The sequence below is a fragment of the Sinocyclocheilus rhinocerous genome, unplaced genomic scaffold (genome assembly GCF_001515625.1).
Source record: "Sinocyclocheilus rhinocerous isolate Xijiao unplaced genomic scaffold, SAMN03320098_v1.1 scaffold1158, whole genome shotgun sequence".
Taxonomy (NCBI): domain Eukaryota; kingdom Metazoa; phylum Chordata; class Actinopteri; order Cypriniformes; family Cyprinidae; genus Sinocyclocheilus; species Sinocyclocheilus rhinocerous.
The window spans coordinates 234,123-255,269 of record NW_015632473.1 but is presented as its reverse complement, the minus strand read 5'-3'; the positions used below and the strand labels follow the sequence as shown (position 1 = coordinate 255,269).

The 21,147-nt window shown below is 36.6% G+C and overlaps 1 protein-coding gene and 1 long non-coding RNA gene across 9 annotated transcripts in view; one reads left to right on the top strand and one right to left on the bottom strand.

Annotated features, from left to right (window-relative positions):
• Positions 1 to 350: 350 nt before the first annotated feature.
• On the bottom strand, positions 351 to 10,115 carry LOC107742540 (uncharacterized). The gene is made up of 3 exons (XR_001640315.1): positions 10,105 to 10,115; positions 3,300 to 3,302; positions 351 to 427 (listed from the first exon to the last, which is right to left on the bottom strand). It is a non-coding gene; the product is annotated as an uncharacterized LOC107742540 (long non-coding RNA).
• The window catches only part of LOC107742539 (serine/threonine-protein kinase DCLK2-like), a 52,871-nt gene continuing 32,150 nt past the window's right edge, over positions 427 to 21,147 (top strand). For all 8 annotated transcript variants that reach the window (XM_016555552.1, XM_016555547.1, XM_016555549.1 and 5 more), the window contains exons 1-2: positions 427 to 1,122; positions 6,291 to 6,631. In XM_016555552.1, coding sequence (XP_016411038.1) covers positions 726 to 1,122; positions 6,291 to 6,631 — 738 coding nt within the window. In that variant the 5' untranslated portion in view covers positions 427 to 725. The remainder of the gene's footprint in view (positions 1,123 to 6,290; positions 6,632 to 21,147) is intronic.

Below are 21,147 nucleotides of genomic sequence, written 5' to 3'. Positions count from 1 at the left end.
GGTGATGGAAACATAGATATAGTGACTTGCATTTTATAAATCAGGAAGGACCATGGTTTCAGCTAAAAATCTTTACTCTTCTACTGAAGAAAAAAGTCACTTACATCTTGAATGGCCTGAACGTGAGTTAACTAACCTGTATTTTTCTATTTTTGTCGTGAACTATCCCTTTAAGTTATTTTGACCCCTTTGAAGGCTGAGGCCCCCTAGTGGGCCACGCAGAACCACTGCGTTTGGAGAGAAATTGACGTTTTAGGACCCTGAGGAGGAGCAGCACTTGTCCTATCCTCCATGGCTTTCATGTAGGTGTGTGGTGAGTGTTGGCCTGATTGAGTGCCAGTGGAGGGATGAAGAGAACCGCGGACGGTCACGCGTGTCCAGCATGCGCACATACAGCTCTGCCAGTCTCATCTCATCATGACCGGAGCTCACCTCAACTATAGCGTCTGTCCTTGAATTGTACAGTTCTTGGATTTGTGGAGCACTGGGACTTTCACAACCTTTTATTTCTCGTAATATATATTTGAACAACTTCTTTATTTAGCTGTATAAAAAGTTGAAGAGAACGGTTTTTGGTCTTTATTTTGACTGATTCCCTACAGAAAATGTGTATCATAGGTTGAAAGTCCTTAGAAGGAAAAATAACACGAACAACAACCGGCAGAAACAGCACAAAACAAGCTAATTTATTCAAGGATCTGCTCTTTGACTTCAAGGAAATCAACATGTCCAGCAGAAGCATCGAGTGGGAGCATTTCGAGGAGCGCGAGAAGAGTCACCGGTCCCCGCGGGGCAGTGGCGCTTCTCATTCCGGCTCGCGGGGTAACGGGCTCGTGCCTAGTCCCGCTCACAGTGCGCACTGTAGTTTCTACCGCACACGCACACTGCAGTCGCTCACCTCCGAGAGGAAAGCGAAAAAAGTTCGCTTCTATCGGAACGGTGATAAGTACTTCAGGGGCTTGGTGTACGCGGTGTCCAGTGACCGCTTCAGATCCTTCGACGCGCTGCTGATGGAGCTCACCCGCTCCCTCTCGGACAATGTGAATTTACCTCAAGGCGTCCGGAACATCTATGCTATGGAAGGGGGGAAGAAGATCACCAGCCTGGATGAGTTACTAGAAGGTGAGGTTGAAGATTGTACAGGTGCCAAAGTCTAAATAGACACAACAGGCACTTCAAATTCTTTTCCCCATGTGACATCCAGTAAAGCACCACTGCTATTATCATACTTTAGTGAAGTGATTGTAAGGATGCATTGTTTGCAATGTTGCAACATGGCAAGTCAGTGTAGGTAACGTTTCCAATTAAGTCTCTCACACACATAAACACTGGATTTTCAACTCACCCTGCAATTTCCAGTACTTTATTGGCATGGTTGTGCTATATATTGCAAAGACATTCATTCATTTATTCATACCTCAATAAATCAATGAATTAATAATATGTACCAGTAAAGGTAATATAATAATAATATGAAGAGTGTCTTCTCACTGTAGCTGTTTGTTAACTTTAAACATTGCAATCCATGCATGATAAACAGGATAGCAGTAATTAACATAGTTTTAACCAGAATTACTGTATGTTTACTTAATTCACTATCAGCTGATGGAATAGTATATTAAGACATAGTCTCAAGTCAATCCATCAACAGAAACGAAAAGAATATGTTTTAGCTGTTTTTGTCAATATAATGAAAGTCAGAGGGCTTAAGGCCCACTGGACCGAGCTGAATTTCAGTATATGGACAAAAACACTGAGTCATAAATATCCTCAAAATACATTCTGTATTCCATAGAAGGGAAGGCCATTTGGAACAACATAAGAGTGAGTAAACAATCACACAATTGCCATTTTTGGGGAGTGAACTATTGCTTTGACTCTCATTGGTCATTCAAAGCCAGTACTCAATCACAAGAAATTAGTATGAATATATTACTTTAACAAAATGTAAATAATGTTTTCTTAGGATAGATATTTTTTATATGTATATTGCCATGTTATAGCATTTAGACTTGACTGTCATAAAAACCAACCCAATTACAGACCTTGTTGTTATTGCTCTGTGCTATTTCAACAATAAACTGAATGCAGAATTCATTGCATGATTAGAGAATTCATGTTATTCTAAACACAAATATATATTTTACTAAATTGGTGTGCAAGCACAAGTGCAGCTGCTTTGGTCCAGCATGTGAGATTGTGATGCAGAATGTGGCTCTGTGTTTGCTCGATGCAATTGTACAAATTCTTTGCATTTGAAGTGCCAAGTTCAGCATCTCTTCACGCTGACTGAGGGTTGGCTTAGTTCTCTTTTGTGTTACAAATCTGTGTAAAGTCTTACACGCACATGATCCAAGCTTTGAATGCTATTTGCTAAAGATCGCCAGCAATAGTCAACTACGTTGGAGTGTTGACAGTAGCTACTACTGATACTGCTTATTGTGCTGGCCCACCATACTTTGTTGAATGATGGGCACATAAGGGTCCCATCTGGACATCAAGGCAGGACTGGTTATGAGAGGGTGATGGAGGGTTCATAAGCCCAGTGGTTCCAGTCCACATCTGAGTCCCATGTGAATGACATCAGTATTACTATATTTCTGTTTTCCAACACATATTATGTCAAATAGCTGACATCTGATTTTGGGTCAGTTTATCATCAGTAATAGTGACCCCATCTGGAGTCTACTTGATTAATTAGCCTTTTGTTAATTTCTCAGCTTAATAAAGCCCAGTGTCTTGGGAGCCCCTCCCTCCTATTTCTGAGGCAAACTGAGTGAAACTGAGATTTCATGATCCAGTGGCCGGAACAATGATGTTTATGCAGAATGATTGTAGTTCTGGGTCAGTGGTGGAACTAAACATTGGCCATAATCTTAATGATTTATGAGTATTAATTAGGGCTGCACGATATTGGAAAAAACTCACATTGCAATATTTTTTTTTCTGCAATATATATTGCGATATGAAAAAAAAAATCAGATGACTTCAATAGCTCTATTTGGGAAAAAAAATAATCAGTGATTGGGGTTATTTTTAGGCGTGTAAATCAGAGAAGTGAACAGAAATCAGTGTTCACGTGCATCTGCGTGGCTCTCACCGTGTCTACCCCGGGCGCGAGCGGCGCGACAAAATACTTTGAACCCATTTTAATCAGTGATGCTGTGTGACTGACTACACTGGACGCGGCGCGACACGACAAATCCCCGACAGTAAACTGATGCCTCGTTTATGACGTACTGATACAAAGTTCAAATGATATGCAATGGTCGCTTTGTCGCGTCGCGTCCGGTGTAGACAGACTTTGGGGCCGTTCACATGTCGCGAGTGGAAAACGCCAGCCGCGTCGTTTTCTCCTTCTTTCCAAAGCGCTCGGGAGCTTGCGCTTTCGTGGCGTCTGCTGTTGCTAAGCGACCGTGACCCGCGCTCTGCTGACGGACGCGGAAGTTTCAACAAAGGATAAACGGATTTCCAGCACTGAAAATCGCGTGCAGTAGCTCTGCTACTAAATGTAGCCTATTTAGAAATGGGTATCTCTGTACAATTTATTTAATACACGAGTTTCACAATTTGAGTTGAATTACTGAAATAAATGAACTTTTCCACGACATTCTAATTTATTGAGATGCACCTGTATAACGATCAGTAGCCTATACTAAACATCGCACATCCTGCGATGTGACTATCGCAGATGCGCACATCGCGATATTGATGCTGAAACGATATATCGTGCAGCCCTAGTTAATTGTTAGTTATTTATCTGAAAATGTTTTAAAAATAGTTGCATGCATGACATTTCTGTTGCTTGGTGTTTTTGGGTTTTGTTTTCAATGTTTTAGTTTTAATAGGTCTTAATTTTGACTCATTGTTTTCATTTGGATTGCACGCGAAACCTGAAATATTATAAATGCATCAAAGCTCACAGACCATGGTTATATCACACATCTTTTCGTACTCTCATGTGAATTAACAAACATTTCATTCACACTATAGGTGAGTCATCTGTTCTCAGTTGTCTGTTACTAAGATGAGAAATATATATAATTTTAAATTTTCGGATGTAGACTTTGCTGTTCAGATTCAGATGATATTCTTGATATACTTGATATATAATATTTCTTTTCTGAGTAGATCATGTTTATGTAATGAAGCTAAATAGTTGGTGTGCATAGCATGCATATCTAAGAGTGATGTCACTTACCATAATTTCATGGTCATTGTTTGCGAATTTTTTTCCTGTTTGACATTTAAATATATTCTCAAAAATTTTTTAATCTGGACTCAAACATCTTGTGTTTCTATGTGATGTTATAAACTTCAAATGTAAGTGGCATTAAGGTATTTATTTCACTGTTTATAACTGAATTGGATCTGTAAAGATTTACAGATCAAGGGTCAGTACTTGTTCAAAGCGAGGTATTTGAATATATTTTTTTATTGAAGTTGCTCTGCAGAAATGCAGCTCTGGACTTGAAGAGAAGCACTTCAAACATATTTGTGCATATGTTCTACATTCCTCAAGACTGTGCTCTAGTTCAGAGTGTCTGTCTCACCTTAAAGGTCATGATGAGGTGTGTGAAGTGGAATTCAGCCTCCAAATGAATGTCACATTTTCAACTCTTGATGTCATCTTGACCCCTCGACCTTAACATGAGAATCACTTTACCACCATAAAGCTTACACTGCTCAGCAAACATTAAGCAAAATCATGTGAGGAAGAGTGATGTTATACTGAATATCTTGGCAATTCAAAGCAGAGGAACAGAACTAACCAAATCCATACGACTTTTAAATGGCATACAAAATATATCACACAAATTCATTTTGATTTTGAAATGACTCTAATCTATTGCTGATCATGCTTTTGACGAATGTGTTTCCTGTTAATTCATCAGAAGCCATAACTGTTGTAAATGTGACATTCAGACATGTTTTCTCTGAGGTAGGGAGGGAGCAGGAGGGGATGTTTGGTTTCAAGGGTTGTTTGTCCTCTTTTGATACACTAGCATGTCTTTTGTCCTGACAGCTCTGCGGTCCTTAGGATGACAAAGCTCCATTTTCAGACCAGCTGCCTCTGCTGTAGTGCCAAGATGTGCCATCATCACACATAAACAACAAGCATGGCCTTTATGCTGTTGCGCACACTTTCATGGGTTTTAAGTATTTAACGCAATGTCTATCAGACAAGCCGATGTTTAGTTATGTTAACATTTCATAATGAACTCTATAATGAAAGAATTTATGCAACGTTTCTTGGGAAATAACATTTCATGTGGTATTCATTTATATGGCCTTTTGGTTTGTGAAGTATAGCTATGGGAATGGGAGTGCATACTTGCTAACAGTTCGATTGGAATTCCTGCAAAAAGGAAAATACTTTGCCTTGGACTTTGTCCAAAACCACAGCTGAAAAGTGTAGAGAGGCAGAGCTGGGGTCACAGATGGGTTATGTGTGTTTTTATTCAACCCAACCCTTTGCAGTCTCTGGTTATCTTAGATGTACATTTATAATGGCAGTATATTATTATATTTACTTTTTTATGAGATGCTGAGGTGTATAGAATCATGTATCCTCCTTAGTGTGAAAAAAAAAAAAAAAATTAATAAATAAATAAATGATAGCAACTTTACATTTCAAAATTGCAATATCTCAGAATAGCAAATTTATATCTCAAAAATACTACTCAAAACTGACTTCATATCTTACAATTATGCCTATACAGTATATAGAACTGTAACTTTATATTTTTGGAAAATATGGCTCTATATCTCACAATAAGACTTTATTTCTTACAATTTGACTTTATATCTTTATTTCTCACAGTTGTAAGTTCATATCTCCCAGTTGCGACTTTCTCATAATTGCAACATTTTTTTTATTATAATGGTGGTTTTATATTCCAAAACTGTATCAAACTGCAATTTTATGTCACTTTTTGACTTTACTTCTTATTTTAAACTTCAGCTCAAAATTACCTGTTTTATTTTGTTTCACTGCAAAAAATGGGCTTTCATATCAGATTCATTAGAATAAATGTTATATTTTTTGAAATTGTAATCAATATTTAATAAAGTAAAATAGGCCGTATTCATCACAGTATTTAAATGTCTATTTCATAAATATCTAAAATCACGTCTTACCTCCAATCATGATGTCAAAAATGCATTTGGAAATAAATTAATGATTTAGGTTTTCAGTAAAGTACTTTATTCATAACTGAAGACCTATATCTGCATTTTGAAGCGTTTTGAACAAAACAATTCCATTCATCTTATTCTCCTCTTGGCAGGTGAAAGCTATGTGTGTGCTTCCAATGAACCATACCGTAAAGTGGACTACACTAAGAATCTCAATCCCAACTGGTCAGTCAACGTGAAGACGGGCACATCCCGCTCGCTGCCATCCCTTACCACATCAAAGAACGAGCTGAGAGATCGAGAGAGCAAAGACTTCATCAAACCCAAGCTGGTGACGGTCATCAGGAGTGGTGTTAAACCCCGTAAAGCTGTCCGGATCCTCTTGAATAAGAAGACGGCTCACTGCTTTGAGCAGGTGCTCACGGACATCACTGACGCCATTAAACTGGATTCTGGCGCTGTGAAAAGACTCTATACTCTGGAGGGCAAACAAGTAAGTGATAGATCTAAAAAGTCATTTAATAAAATGATTTAAATAAAGATATTAGCTAAAACCCAAAGGGGGTTGAAATGGCCCCTATGGTTTCAAACAAGGTCATTAACCCTTAAATGCATGAATGTTTCGCCAATCATTATTACATATTCGGGTCTTTAGCGACCCGGACCTATATATCCAGCAGCATGGATGAACCTCTAACTGCTGCAATAGCAAAAAACTCTCTTGATATTTTAAGAACAATTACAGAAGAATAAAATAAAGCATATTTCGTTACCTTTTAAAACTTAAAAGGGTTCAGTTTGAGCAGATGATTTTACCATCGCTGTCATCGTCAGAGCGCACTTCCAACAGTACATTCAGCATCTGCCTCACATTCACGATCTCAACCATATTCTCAAAACTATCGTTTTCAATGACTTCATATTCAATATTTTGATCACTGGCAGCTTATTCATCACATCCAGCATCAAATGGCAGTGACATTTATATTTCATTGCGTATAGTAATTGCTCTGCAGTAAAGCCATTCAAACCACTTCAATTTTTGCTATTCTTTGTTTTATGCCTGCAGTAATTATAAGTGAAACGTCACATCATCATTGTGTATCAAACAGTGCCACCTTGAGGAAAAAAGATGCATTGCACATATTGAGTCATCAGATATTACATACCTCGGGTCTCTAGCGACCCTATACACTTTTTACAAAAAATTAATCAGAAAACTGCCGTTCTTTTATATTTTACTATTTTTTTCTTGTTATATAGTTTATAATTAATAGATTGAGGAATATTAAGAAAGTTGATATCTAACTTAAAAAAAATGAAGGAGAGAGAGAGGGTAGAGAATGATGTCCCGGGTTGCTAAAGTCCCGAGGTATGCATTTAAGGGTTAATCTGAATGTTGTGTGAGTGATTTATGCTCTGGAATTGTCTGGAAACCATAGGAAACCAGCATAGGCCTATTATTTTTGCTCTGGCATAATATCATTACATCGTTACGTTGAAGAGCTATAACTTTTTATTCCTATGCTGAAGACTCTACAAACTCTACACACTGCATTTTTTATTTTAGACGTATGGTTGCATAGACACTAGTGAATAGCAAGATTCAAAATGTCAGTCCGCCTAAACCATTGAAGACAGAATTTCACATGACAGTCCCTTTCCTCATAGGAACAAATTTGCCTCAAGCACGCATATGTTTTGCCATGAATTGTTTTTTGAGTTTTTGACATTTAGGTATTTTAGTCTAAAATCGATCTTTTCATGACCTGCTCATGCAATAAATCTGGGATTTAAAAAAAAAAAAAGTAATCTCTGGAGATGATTTTCATAAGTTTAAAAAAGAATAAGAATAATACATTTGCAGATATATTGATTATATATCAGCAGATTAGTTGGTTTTTATTCTGTTCTAGAAGTCAACATTTATCAGTCCTATTTATCAGCCCTAAGTATAAGCAAGTTAAGTCTATAACTTGTGAGGTGAAGAAGAGGTGAAGTTTGTAACTTCCTATTCTCACTGTATTTCTGCTTTTTCCTTGGATGCTCCAATAGAGCATTGTCCTGGAAAAAATGAGCCCACACTTTTAGTGTTTTATCACCTTTAATAAATGTGAACGCTTCAGTGATGCTTCCCTCAAGGGACTCTCAAATAATGATCTGAGCTGTTGTCGTATATATAGTGCAGAATTATACATCAGGAGCTGGTAATGACCACCTGAACCCTCTTTAATTCTGAACGTGCTTTAACCAGCCCAGACGGGAAATCCAGATGGGGCATGTCTTTAGTCACCTCTGTGGTTATTAGGACACTAAAACAAGTCATTCTCATTTCATTTATGTGGTTAAACCAATCTGCAGTTCATTCTAAGTAAAGTAAAGTGTCAAGTAAATAAATGTGTTGGATTCTGTTGCAGCTTTATATCATTCATTGATATTTTATCTTGGTAAATGAAATACTTAATTAGAAGTAATCAAAATACTTTGGTTATTTACAGCAGTATCTGAAAGAAAATAGACAGGACCAGACATTACTGACAGAAAGCACAATTGACCTTTGTATTCTGGTAATGGCAGGGACACTGAGCATTCAGCCATGGTCTTTCCAGCAGAGACAGTATTCAAGACTATCCGAGTATTACCTTCTCTTTTCAGCTGTATATGTAGCATTTCATCTATCTGTGTGCTCCTCTGTGTTTGTTTACTCATCTTTTAATCTTTTGAGACAATATATCTTTTGTTTCCTAAAAATATAAATGTGGATTTTCAGCAAATGAAGAATACTCATTGTTTCTGTGGAACACAAATAAATTTTGAAGGATTTTCATGCAGAAATCTTTTGGGGGCAGGGGAATTATCCCCTTCTGTTCTCATCCAAAAAGCACGCCTGGATAGCTGATGCGTCTTGATGATGTCAGTGGTGAATTGTATATAGAAAGCTCCTGGCTGCCTCTCAACCACCGTGAATCTCTTTGGAATTTAGTGAGAGAACTCATTCGCATATTTGAAGTCTGTCCCGGCATGATCTGCCTTAATTATGCAAAACTCCCTCCAAGAATTGCCTGACAAAGGTGAATGTAGAATTTTTATGGTAATGTCTCAGGCTGGATTTATCTGAGAAAGTGGCTGAAATAAGTCACTCACCTCATCCTCTGTTATTTGGGTGTGTGATATTGGTGGAAGAAATAGTCATTTTGAGACCCTGCGAGTTAACAAACAGAACTCTCATAGAGGTCCCACAGGGCTCTGTTTTTGGCACTTTTCGTTTCAATATTTACATGCTCCCTCGTAGTCACATCCGGTCTCAGTTATTATTGCTATGCTAAAGACATTCACATCTATATTTTCACTTGTTCTGAATAAGACCTTCCACTCTTATAATCATACTTAATGCCTGCATTTAAGTCTGGTTGCACTCTCACCTCCACAAATTTAACAATGCCAAAACTCTGGTTAGCACCACAGCTCTGCAACTAATTCCCATTGGGCCTTTAATTATTATTATTATTATTATTATTATTATTATTATTATTATTATTATTATTATTATTATTATTATTATTATTATTATTATTATTATTATTATTATTATTATTATTATTATTATTATTATTATTATTATTATTATTATTATTATTATTATTATTATTATTATTATTATTATTATTATTATTATTATTATTATTATTATTATTATTATTATTATTATTATTATTATTATTATTATTATTATTATTATTATTATTATTATTATTATTATTATATCTTAGAAAAGGTTGGAGTGTCCAGAGTAGACTTCATTTGTAGAAAACATTTAAATTGAACCATATGTTAGACAGTCTCAACCTGTCAAATGGACTTTTAGCCCAAAGTGCTCTACATTATTCATTGACTTTATGTAGCTGAGATTGAGCGGCCAATGGCAGTTTGCCACTAATATATGTGGGCTTGAGTGCTGTCTATGACTGGGAAGAGCAAGTCATCTACCCTGCAGCACAGGGAATCCTAATGTCTGTGAGTGGCTCAGTGGGAGTAGCTCCTGGCACACACACAAATAGCATGGTTTGTCACTGATAAGCATTAAAAATATATGATGGGATAGCACTGCAGTGATACCCATGTCTTTAAGACATTTCAGGAATATCTCTTGTATTGAAGATACATTTTATGAATCTTAACAACAGCAAATGGGATTTTTTACTTTTAGATCACAAGATGAAGTCAAGATAAAATAAATGAAATATATTTTGTTGTGTTTTTATCTATTGGTTTAAAAGTAGCAGCTTTCAGTTCTAGGTCATTTTTTATTAGCATTTGTATTGTATTTTTACATGCCTAATAGATCTTATTTGTACCTCGAATGGTTTCAATGTAGTCATGGGACCCCAAAGTGTACTATATTTATAGAATATGCTCTACTGTACATAAATTGGTCCACTCATGCATTTCTCTACAGATTACCTTGTGTGCTCATCTCAGTAATCATTGTAATGAGGCATTTGTACATAGCTCAGTGCTGCTGTACTCTCACTGTGTGTCTTTTCTTAGCCTTAGTAAGATTAACGTATTTGATGAATCTCTTTACAGCTGAGGAATGAGAAATGGGATGAGAAGAAAAACATTAAAGCGTTCAGATTGGAACTTTATATTTGCAGACACCAATAACAAGGCTCCCAAGAAACACCCAACTAGATCAAAATGCAGTGCAAATCCATCTGACTGACTTAGATTAAACTTGTCTTACATTTAAGCTGCTTACTCACACACTCAATACTCATCTTATTGCTTTCATGGGATGAGTGTGTTTGTGTGTGTGTATATAACTATATACAGTATATATGTCTGTAGATGCACAAGAGGCATAATATGTTTTGGAACTGTGTTTACTTGAGAGCTTTTTGGTTCGTTCAAGCAAGGCATCACTGCATGTCATATGTGATTACAGTTGGTATGCCCTCAGTAGGACTGTGAAGAGTTAGAGGTGGCATGTCCTCAATGCACAGCTGCAAACACACTAGATGAAAAGGACATCCCCTGCTCCAGATTATATAGTGTAACTAGACTGTTTCTGAAGATATCGCTAGTGTGGCTTAAAGAGAATTGAAGCCCAAGAACCCATATTGGGCAGGGTCATATTAACTGGGATTTATTTATTTATGCACTGTATATATTTTATGTATTTACGCTACCTTTCAAAAGTTTGGGGTCTGTAAGAATATTTTGACAAAAACGTATTATGAAATATTATTACAATTTAAAATCCCTTTGATGGCAATGCTAAATTTTCAGTCTCACATGATCCTTCAGAAATCATTCTAATATGCTGATTTGTTGCTCAAACATTTCTTATTATTATCAATGTTGAAAACAGTTGTGCTGCTTAATATTTTTGTGGAAACCATAATACATTATTTTCAGGATTCTTTAAAGGGGACAGAACACACAGTTTCATCCAAGCTCATGTTAATCTTGAGTACCTATAGAGTAGTAAACCATCCCTTATATCTCCATCTCCATTTTATCTCCGTCTTTAGTTTTATCATATTTACAAAAGAAAGATGCAGCTTTACGATTCTCTCCAAAAACAGCCGAACTCCTGGAGGCATGCCGTGGGTGGAGCTAAAGAGTCACGAGCACTTGCGTGCCAACTGCCAACAAAACACCAAAATTTAATGCAGTTTTACTTACCGCCTGCACTTCCGAATCATGACCGAGATTTTTTATCTCTGGGACTGCTCCATTTGTCAGTATCAAACGATGTGCAAATCCAGCGTCGAACTGGGCCTTGTTTATAAAACAACCCCCCCCCTAATGGATAGAAAGTTCCCAAGCACAGCATTTATTTTAAATAGAAAAATGAATGTCTTTAGTTTTGCTTTTGATCAATTTAATGCATTCTTGCTGAAAATTAAAAATAATAATAATTATATATATATATATATATATATACAGCTATATTAACTTTTGCAATTTGCTTAACATTTTCAATTTGCAAAACAGAGAGGCTTCATGCATCTAAAATTAAGGTGGTCTTATCCATTATAGACAAAAACTATCAATATAATTCTTTTAAAAGCCTTTCTATGACTTATTATAAGACAAAACCACAGCCTTGCCTAGCTATACCTCTCTAGTCAGAGTCAAAAACCATCTGAGCCTGAGAAATATCCATTGCCTTGAAATCAAAGAAAGTCCATCAAAGGCTAAATTATGAATATTTAGGGGTAACATGCATGTTAACATGATAGCCACTGGATGCCATCTGCTTCCGAGCATTCCGAGTCTAATTCCCGGCAGGTGGGGGTGGGGATGCTGAGGCGTAGACACCCCACTGCGACTCCATCCAACTCTGCTGTAATTGAACCTAACGGCTGGAGGATTTAAAGTGCAGCTGGCAGGTGTGGGCCGCGTTTAGGGGGGCTAGTGGATCTGTACTAGCCAACACAAGACTCTCTCAGTCAGATACGCTTCTTAACATCCAACTCCATGAATGCCAATCGCTCTTTTCCCTTTCTTTTTTTTTCCCCAAAGAGCTTTGCTTGGTTTTACACCACAGAAGCAGATGGAGAGAAAGAAGCCGCACTTTCTTTGGCAGGAGTTCACATTTGAGTTGCCAAATTAGTAATAAGTAAATAAAACTGACCAGTTTTGATGTATTAGCCTAGATGTTAGATGCATTACATCTTCTCCCAGCTGCGTGCTTTGTGATTAGCTGATAATAGCAACCAATGACATGGTAATAGACCCTCCATAATGGTTTTATAAATCTGCATGAGGGCAAGTCAGTCTCCAGGGAGACTGCAGAGGGGAGGTAGCATGTGAGAGGCTGGGAAGAGGGGTCAGACACTTAAGTTATCATTGCTAACCCATATGCACCCTGCTGCCTCCACCTCTTCCTCATTGAAGTCACTTTAAAAGTCACTTTTAAAACTCAAGATTAGAGCTCTGTTGGTTTTTCAAGTCATTTGTACATTTGGTGAAACACTCATCTATCTATCTATCAGTTTATTTTCAGAATAACTACATACAGTATATAAATAACTATATCATGAAATATATTGTTACCGTGAAATAAAATTAGTCATACCGTGAAATAAAATTTTGATCATACCGCCCACCCCTAACCATAACCATGTCCAGCACAGTGAGATACATAGATGGAGGAAGAGTGCAAATAAGAGTGTTTTAGTGTCTGAAATAGGTGCTGTATATGTCGGGAGTGGTGGACAGTGGGGGTTGGTGATTGACATGTAGGCCTGGAGTACATTAGCATACTAAAAGCCTTACAGCATTTTATGTTTGTATGACAGAATAATGTGAACAAGAAACTGATATCTGATACAATCTGATAGCAGAGACAACAGACTTCAGACCACATCTCTTCAGGTCTTTTAAATCACATTAGATCATCAACTCACAGCAGGAAATAGGACACAATATTTTCAATACTTTACAGTCTGTCCGCTAGGGTTTATTGAGATGTCTAACATAATCTCTTTGACCTGTCAATCACCCATATTAGTTTTACCTCACAGTCAGAGCAGGAATAATGAAATCAGCTATGATTTTATCTCTCTGAAGGTTTTATATTTCAAATTAAATGAATTGTTAGACAAAACAAGTGTAGGTTAGTTGCTTTCTTGCAATATAAAAATGTGAGGCGTCCTGAGGTGGCTCTGAGGCACATGAGGACCTACACATTATTTGCTTCACTTGTTTTAAGGGCAGATCAGGATTAAAAGACTAATTGAGGTCAGACATAAAGTAGCATGAATCTGGATAACAATCATTCCCTATCTTCTAATTAACATAAACCTTCATCTGCATATGCAGCATTAATTTAACAAACAACCTGTGTGGATGCTTCATGTAAGTAGCGGGCAACATAGAAAGTGTCTCGTGTCTATGGCTTGTCTGACAGACCCGCCAGACCCAGCAGGCATCACTAGGAGACACAGGGCTGGCACACGACCAGAAACGTGTCAGTGGAGCCAGCCGGGGTCACTGTGTGATCTCAATGCCCTCTTTTGTTTTTGTCTGCCCAGTCTGGAGTCTTTATCAATTGAGTCTGATGGGCGCAGAAAAGGATTTCCACGTGCCCCATTCTTCACCTCTATCAGTTTCCTGTTTGTTGTAATTTTTCATTTTTTGTTTTTACACATTCCTACGTATTCACCTATTCCTGTCACTCATATGTTTTTGGAAAATAAATAATCCAAAGCACCAGATATGATGCTGTTTTTAAGAAACTTGAACTGGTTGAACCTCAAAAAAAGGCTGTTAGGAAATAACAATGCTGATGGTGCTTCCCTTTGTCTCAGAAACAGAGTATAATTTATTAATGTTCTTCATGAATGCTGAGAAATTGTTATTGACACACGTTGGTTATTGCATGTAGACCAGCATATACTGGTAAGTATACTATTAAAAGTATACTGGTAACCAGTAATAAAATGTGACCCTGGACCACAAAACCAGTCTTAGGTGTCAATTTTTCCGAAATTGAGATTTATTTATTAAGCTTTCCATTGATGTATGGTTTGTTAGGATAGGACAATATTTGGCCGAGATACAACTATTTGAAAATATGGAATCTGAGGGTGCAAAAAAATTGCCTTTAAAGTTGTCCAAATGAAGTCCTTAGCAATGCATATTACTAATCAAAAATTAAGTTTTGATATATTTACGGTAGGAAATGTACAAAATATCTTAATGGAACATGATCTTTACTTAATATCCTAATGATTTTTGGCATAAAAGAAAAATCGATAATTTTGACCCATACAATATATTTTTGGCTATTGCTACAAATATACCCCAGCGACTTAAGACTGATTTTGTGGTCCTGGGTCACAAATGTTTTTTTTTTTTTTTCATGTTTAAATCTATACTGGTATAGGCTGCTTTTGTTGTTTTCAGAATGGGTCATGAATTTTATTTTGCATGCTGTCCATTTCTTTTCAATTTTTTTCTTTCTTTTTATTTTTGGCATTTTGCAAATTTGTCTGATGTTAAAGATAATTTTTTTTGTTTCTACACATTCTTAAAAATTCACCAATTCCTGTCACTCATACATTTTTGGAAAAGAAATAATGCAAAACACCAAATATAATCTCGGTTTTAAGAAACTTGGACTAGTTAAATCTAAATCTAAATCAATAAATAATAAAAAATAAAATAAAATAATAAATAAAATAAAATAAAATAAAAATTGTTGTTAGGAAAAATCAACTGCTTCAGGACTCCTGCATCTCAGAAACAGACTGTTGTTTAGTAATGTTTCTAATCTTATAATGAATGCTATGAAATTGTTACTCTGCTCAAGCACAAATTTAGCCATTTTTTTGAATATTATTCAGGTACACTATTTAAATAATAAAATGTATATTATAACATTTTTTATTTTAATTAAAAATCAAATATTAAATATTGTAGAGCAGATAAGCCCTTTGATTGACTCAGTCCCACACAGCAGATTTAGCATGGGGAGCCTGGTGCTGATGTTACTGTGGTTTGACAGCTCATCTCTTCGCAGTGATAAATGAAAGCTGATGTCCTGTTCTCCGCCTCGTCCTCATCAATTAGACTTTTGATGACCGACTTCTGAGACTGCCTTTATTTTTCATAGCTCCACTGTAAAAATGCTTTGTTGTGTAACCTAAAAAATGTGCTTTATGTGGTAACATCTAAATTAACTTGTTTTATTAATATTATTCAATATTTGATTATTCAATACTATTCAAAGATTTGGGGCCTGTAAGATTTTTAAATGTTTTTTTTTTTTTTATTATGCTCACCAAGTCTCCATTTATTTGAACAAAAATACAGTAAGAACAGGAATATTGTGAAATATGCTTACATTTTAAAATAACTGCTTTCTATTTAAATATTTTAACATGTAATTTATTTCTGTGATGCAAAGCTGGATTTTCCGAATCCATTACTCCAGTCTTCAGTGTCACATGATCCTTCAAAAATCATTCTAATATGCCGACTTAGTGCTCAAGAAACATTTCTTATTATTATTAATGTTGAAAACTGTTGAAAACCAGGATGTATCTTTTTAAGCTTTTAATTCAAAGTTCATAAGAATAGCATTTATTTGAAATTGAAAGTTATTTAACATTATATATGTCTTTACTGTCACTTTCAGTCATTTAATGAATAAAAGTATCCCAAGTCTTTTAGAGAAACTGTGCTGAGCACAACATTTTGAATGGTATGTGAGTATAACAATTGTATAGTAGGCTATATAAAAACAAACATTAATATGGCCTTTTCTGTGCCTCTTCCTGCCATAGTATTTGTACAATATTGAAGACTTGTGAAGCTGATGATGAATGATTTTTGTACTTTGTACTTTATTTTTTTTATTAATTTCGAACCCACTGGACTTGGCAGCAGAAGCGCCTCATTATGTATGACTTTAAACTTATCAGCTGCTGAACACACAATCGTAACTGAATTTTCTCTGTGAAAGGCTCATTTCTCAACACTGCCTTTAATGGCATCCTTTATTAATGGCTGCTGTGAGGAAAACCTTTTTCCTTAACTGCCCCTCCTCTGCTTTAATAGCTAATGGTTGACAAACTCCTCTAAGCCTGGAAGGGTCCAGCTCATTCAAAGCCTCTGAGTAATCGATATAGCTTGAAAGAAACAGGATATAGCTTGCAAAGCTAACAGCACATTAGCAGCAATTGGTGCTGGAGCTATATGTGCTGTTCTGTTTCTTCCCCTTCAAGTCTGCTTGGCTAATACTCTGATCTTGCATTGTCTTTTCCTCTTCGTTGACATTCATGTACTCTGCTCTGGATCTCTGGCCAAATAAGAGCCCAATCAACAGTACCATAGTGTGTCTCTGTTTTGAGCATAAAACTCATCCCCACATCCTATTTATATGCTTTCTATTTCTTAATCCTTTCTTTCTTTCGGTCTTGACACAATGTAGAGCAATGTTGCTCTTACACCCTTCATTATTGTCAGCCAAATAAAGCAGGGTTGTTATTAGTCTTAGCACCCTGTCGGGTTTCTCTAAGCACAGGCCTGTACTTTAAGGCTTAGAGGAGCTTAATAATACACGTCTTAATGAACACCTTGTAAGAAACTTAAAATAAAATAAGTAAGAGACTTGTTTAGAAATTTGTAATGTTCATTATAACAATACAGTCACTTTATAGAGCTAACAACTATCATAACAGCCTGGCAACCATCCTAGCAGCTGCTTAGAATACTCAGAAAATACTAGAAAGTTGGCAACATGTGGTGACAGTTTTTGCACATGCATCATGCCTCTTTTTGTTTATTTTAGTATTCATGAACACCAGGCATTTACTTGCCATCAGGAGCACCAGGACGTTCCCAGTGGGCCAATCGGTGAAACGAGTGATACCTCCCCTTCCCCCTATATTAGATGCTGTTGCTACAAAGAGCTAACCAATTAAACTGTTCATCTGCCAGCCATAGTGCAAAAGCAGATCTGGATCAGTCTCATCCACACACAAATTTGAACTGATAAACAGCACAAGGCCCCTGACCAATTAATAATAATAATAATAATAATAATGCATTTTATTTATCATGTGCTTTTCTTAACCCAAAGCACTACAACAAGCATAATAGTATACAACAATAAGCAACGCAAAAAATAAACAATATAAAACATACTCAATTACAGTAAGCAGTTTTAAAAAGATGAAATCTTTACTCTTTAAAGATTACTTAAAACAGTTCAAGGTTGGATAATCTCTAATTCCTGCTGGTAGAGCATTCTACAACTGTGGAGCTGAGACACAGAAAGCTCTATGACCCATAGAGTTTAAGTTATATGCAGGCTGCTGAAGGATACACGACCCAGCAGAGCGCAAAGGGCGAGCGGGAGTATAAGGGACAACTAAACTGGATAAATAGGCAGGGGCAGTCCCGTGAATAGCTTTATTATTATTAAGTTTTATATATATATATATATATATATATATAGATAGATAGATAGATAGATATAAATATATTATATATAACTATATAAATATAGTTATATGTAATATATATTAAGTTAAAATCAGAATTTTAAAATCAATACGCGCTTGAATAGGAAGCCAATGCAAGTTATACAGTACCGGAGTAATGTGTTGATGAGCAGTTGTATACGGTAGTACCCGGGCAGCTGAATTCTGAATATATTGTAATCTCTTAATAGACTTATCAGGGAGACCAACGTAAAGTGCATTGCAGTAATCAAGCCTCGACGTGATAAAGGCATGAATAAGCCTTTCTGCATCAGGCAATGATAGAGAAGAACGGAGTCTTACAATATTTCTTAGGTGGAAAAATGCAGTTTTTGTAACCATTTTGATATGGGCATCAAACAATAGTCGAGGGTCAAAAATAACGGCAAGATTGCGTACTTGGGTGGACGGGGTAGCAAAGTCACAAGCATTAATCACATTAGAACTATTTAATTTATGTAAAGCCGTTGGAATGCCTGTTTTTGACTCATTAAGCTTGAGAAAATTAATGTGCTTCTAGGCTTTTATCTCTTGTAACGGCAAGATTAGGATTAGGATGCGTGCCTAATAGATAGGTCTGAGTATCATCGGCATAAAAATGAAACCCTAACCCAAACTTACGAATGATCTGACCCAAAGGCAACGTATAAATACTAAACAAAATAGGCCCAAGCACAGACCCCTGCGGGACACCCTGCTGTACTAATGTTGGTTCAGATTGACATTTCCCCAAACAAACAAATTGAAAGTGATTTGTAAGATAAGGGACGCAAGTGTTTTTTGCTAGTTTCAGCCCGACGCAGTTGTCATTGCTCCCACCCATTACTCATTAAGCGAATAGGGACAACCCTTTTAGACAATGCGCCGGACGCGCCTACCATTTTTCCCGTCGTTAAACTAGCAAAAGTGGATTCGGACATGCCCTAAACTCAATTGCGCCATGCGCTTTAGACCATGCGCTTAGATCATTAAAATAGGGCCCAAGATTTAAACCATTCAAGTGCAATACCAGAGATGCCTAACCATGATTGCAATCTTTCAAGAAGGACAGCATGAGATATTGTGTCAAAAGCAGCAGTAATATTTAACAGGAGTAAAATACTACAAGCCCCCATGTCAGCAGAAATGAGAAGATCGTTTGTAACCCAGATTAGAGCAGTCTCAGTGCTATGACCTGATCTGAATCCGGATTGAAAAGGTTCTAAGATATTGTTTATGGACAAGTATTGCTGTAACTGGCCAGCAACAACTCATTCAAGAACCTTATTTAAAAATGGAAGATGGGCAATAGGCCTGTAATTTGACAAATCCTCAACATTAGAACCAGTCTTTTTAAGAACTGGTGTAATGGCAGCTAGCTTGAGGGCTGAAGAAACCTGTCCAGTAGATAGAGAGTTAATAATGATTGCAGTAATAGAGGGGCACACGAATGTTACACACTGTTTCAAAACCTCAGAGGGCATGTTGATAAATTCATAGACATGACTAATTTCAAAATATCTTCTGATCTAACAATCGCAAAATTTGAAAAATTAGATAATAAATTTGTAGGATGAAACTCATTGGTCAGCAGTGAAGAACCAGCAAGCATGGAATTATAGATATCTTGAACTTTCTCTGTAAAATACTTATGGAATTTGTTACACAACTCATAAGAGGGTCTAATGATTTGATTATGAGGCTTCAAAAACCTGTTAATTGTTTTAAACAACTTTCTTGGATTATCAACACCTTCATTAATCACATGTGAGTAGTACGCCTCTCTGGTAGAATTAAGGGCAAGATGATACTTCAACTGCTGCTCATCAAACATCAACTTATGGATATGGACAGTAAGACCAGATTTTTTGTATAAGCGCTCAGTCTTCCTTCCCTCGACTTTGAGAGCCCACAATTCCTTAGTGTACCATGGGGATGACCTAGTGAAAGAAACAGCTCGTTCTTTCAAAGGTGCCACAATATCAAGAATAGAAGATAGTGCACAGTTGTAACAGTCCACAGAATCAGTCACAGGTAGCTCAGCAACAAGGCTATAGAGCAACTGGGAATCAATGTTCTTGATATTCCTAAAAGTTATGACATGCTCCTTGGTAGACTTTAGAGAAGCAGAGGTTGAAAATTCATAGGTCAGTAATTTATGATCACTAAAATATTGTTCATCATTTCTAAGTTGATCAATGTCAAAACCCGTAGTACAAACTAAATCCAGTGTGTGGCCAGATTTATGAGTAGGGAAATAAACATGCTGGAAGAAATTAAAACAGTCCAATACATCCATAAAGTTAACTGTTTGGGAACAATCAGGATTATCAACATGTATATTTATGTCTCCTATGAGCAGCATATCTGAACAATTCGAACTCAACAACGTCAACAATTCAGCAAGTTCAGAAAAAAAAATACAGAATTAACCTTGGGGGGACAATAAATAAGTATGAGAAGTACAGGAGTATTGCCATTAATTTTCATCACAAGGCACTCAAATGAAGACATAACAGGTGTGGTGATTACAGAAACAGGCAGATCAAATTTATATAAAATTGCAAGACCCCCACCTTTACCGGTGAGACGATACAGAAATTCGATACAGAGTTCTGTGTAATACACTAGTATACTATGAGAACATTAAAGGGATCATGTGATGTTGCTAAAAAGAACATTATTTTGTGTATTTGATGTAATGAAATGTGTTTATGAGGTTTAAGGTTAAAAAAACACATTATTTTCCACATACTGTACATTATTGTTTCTCCTCTATGCTCTGCCTTTCTGAAACGTGTCAATTTTTACAAAGCTCATCGGTCTGAAAAGCGAGGTGTGCTGTGATTGGCCAGCTATCCAGTGCGTTGTGATTGGCCGAATACCTCAAGTGTGTGACGGAAATGTTACGCCCCTTACCATGCTGTGATGCCGTGTCCCGGCCGGAGCGACTAGACAAAAACGTTAAAACCCATTATAAACAAGGCATTTGTTGCATCTAGTGGGGACATAATTGCGGATTATAATG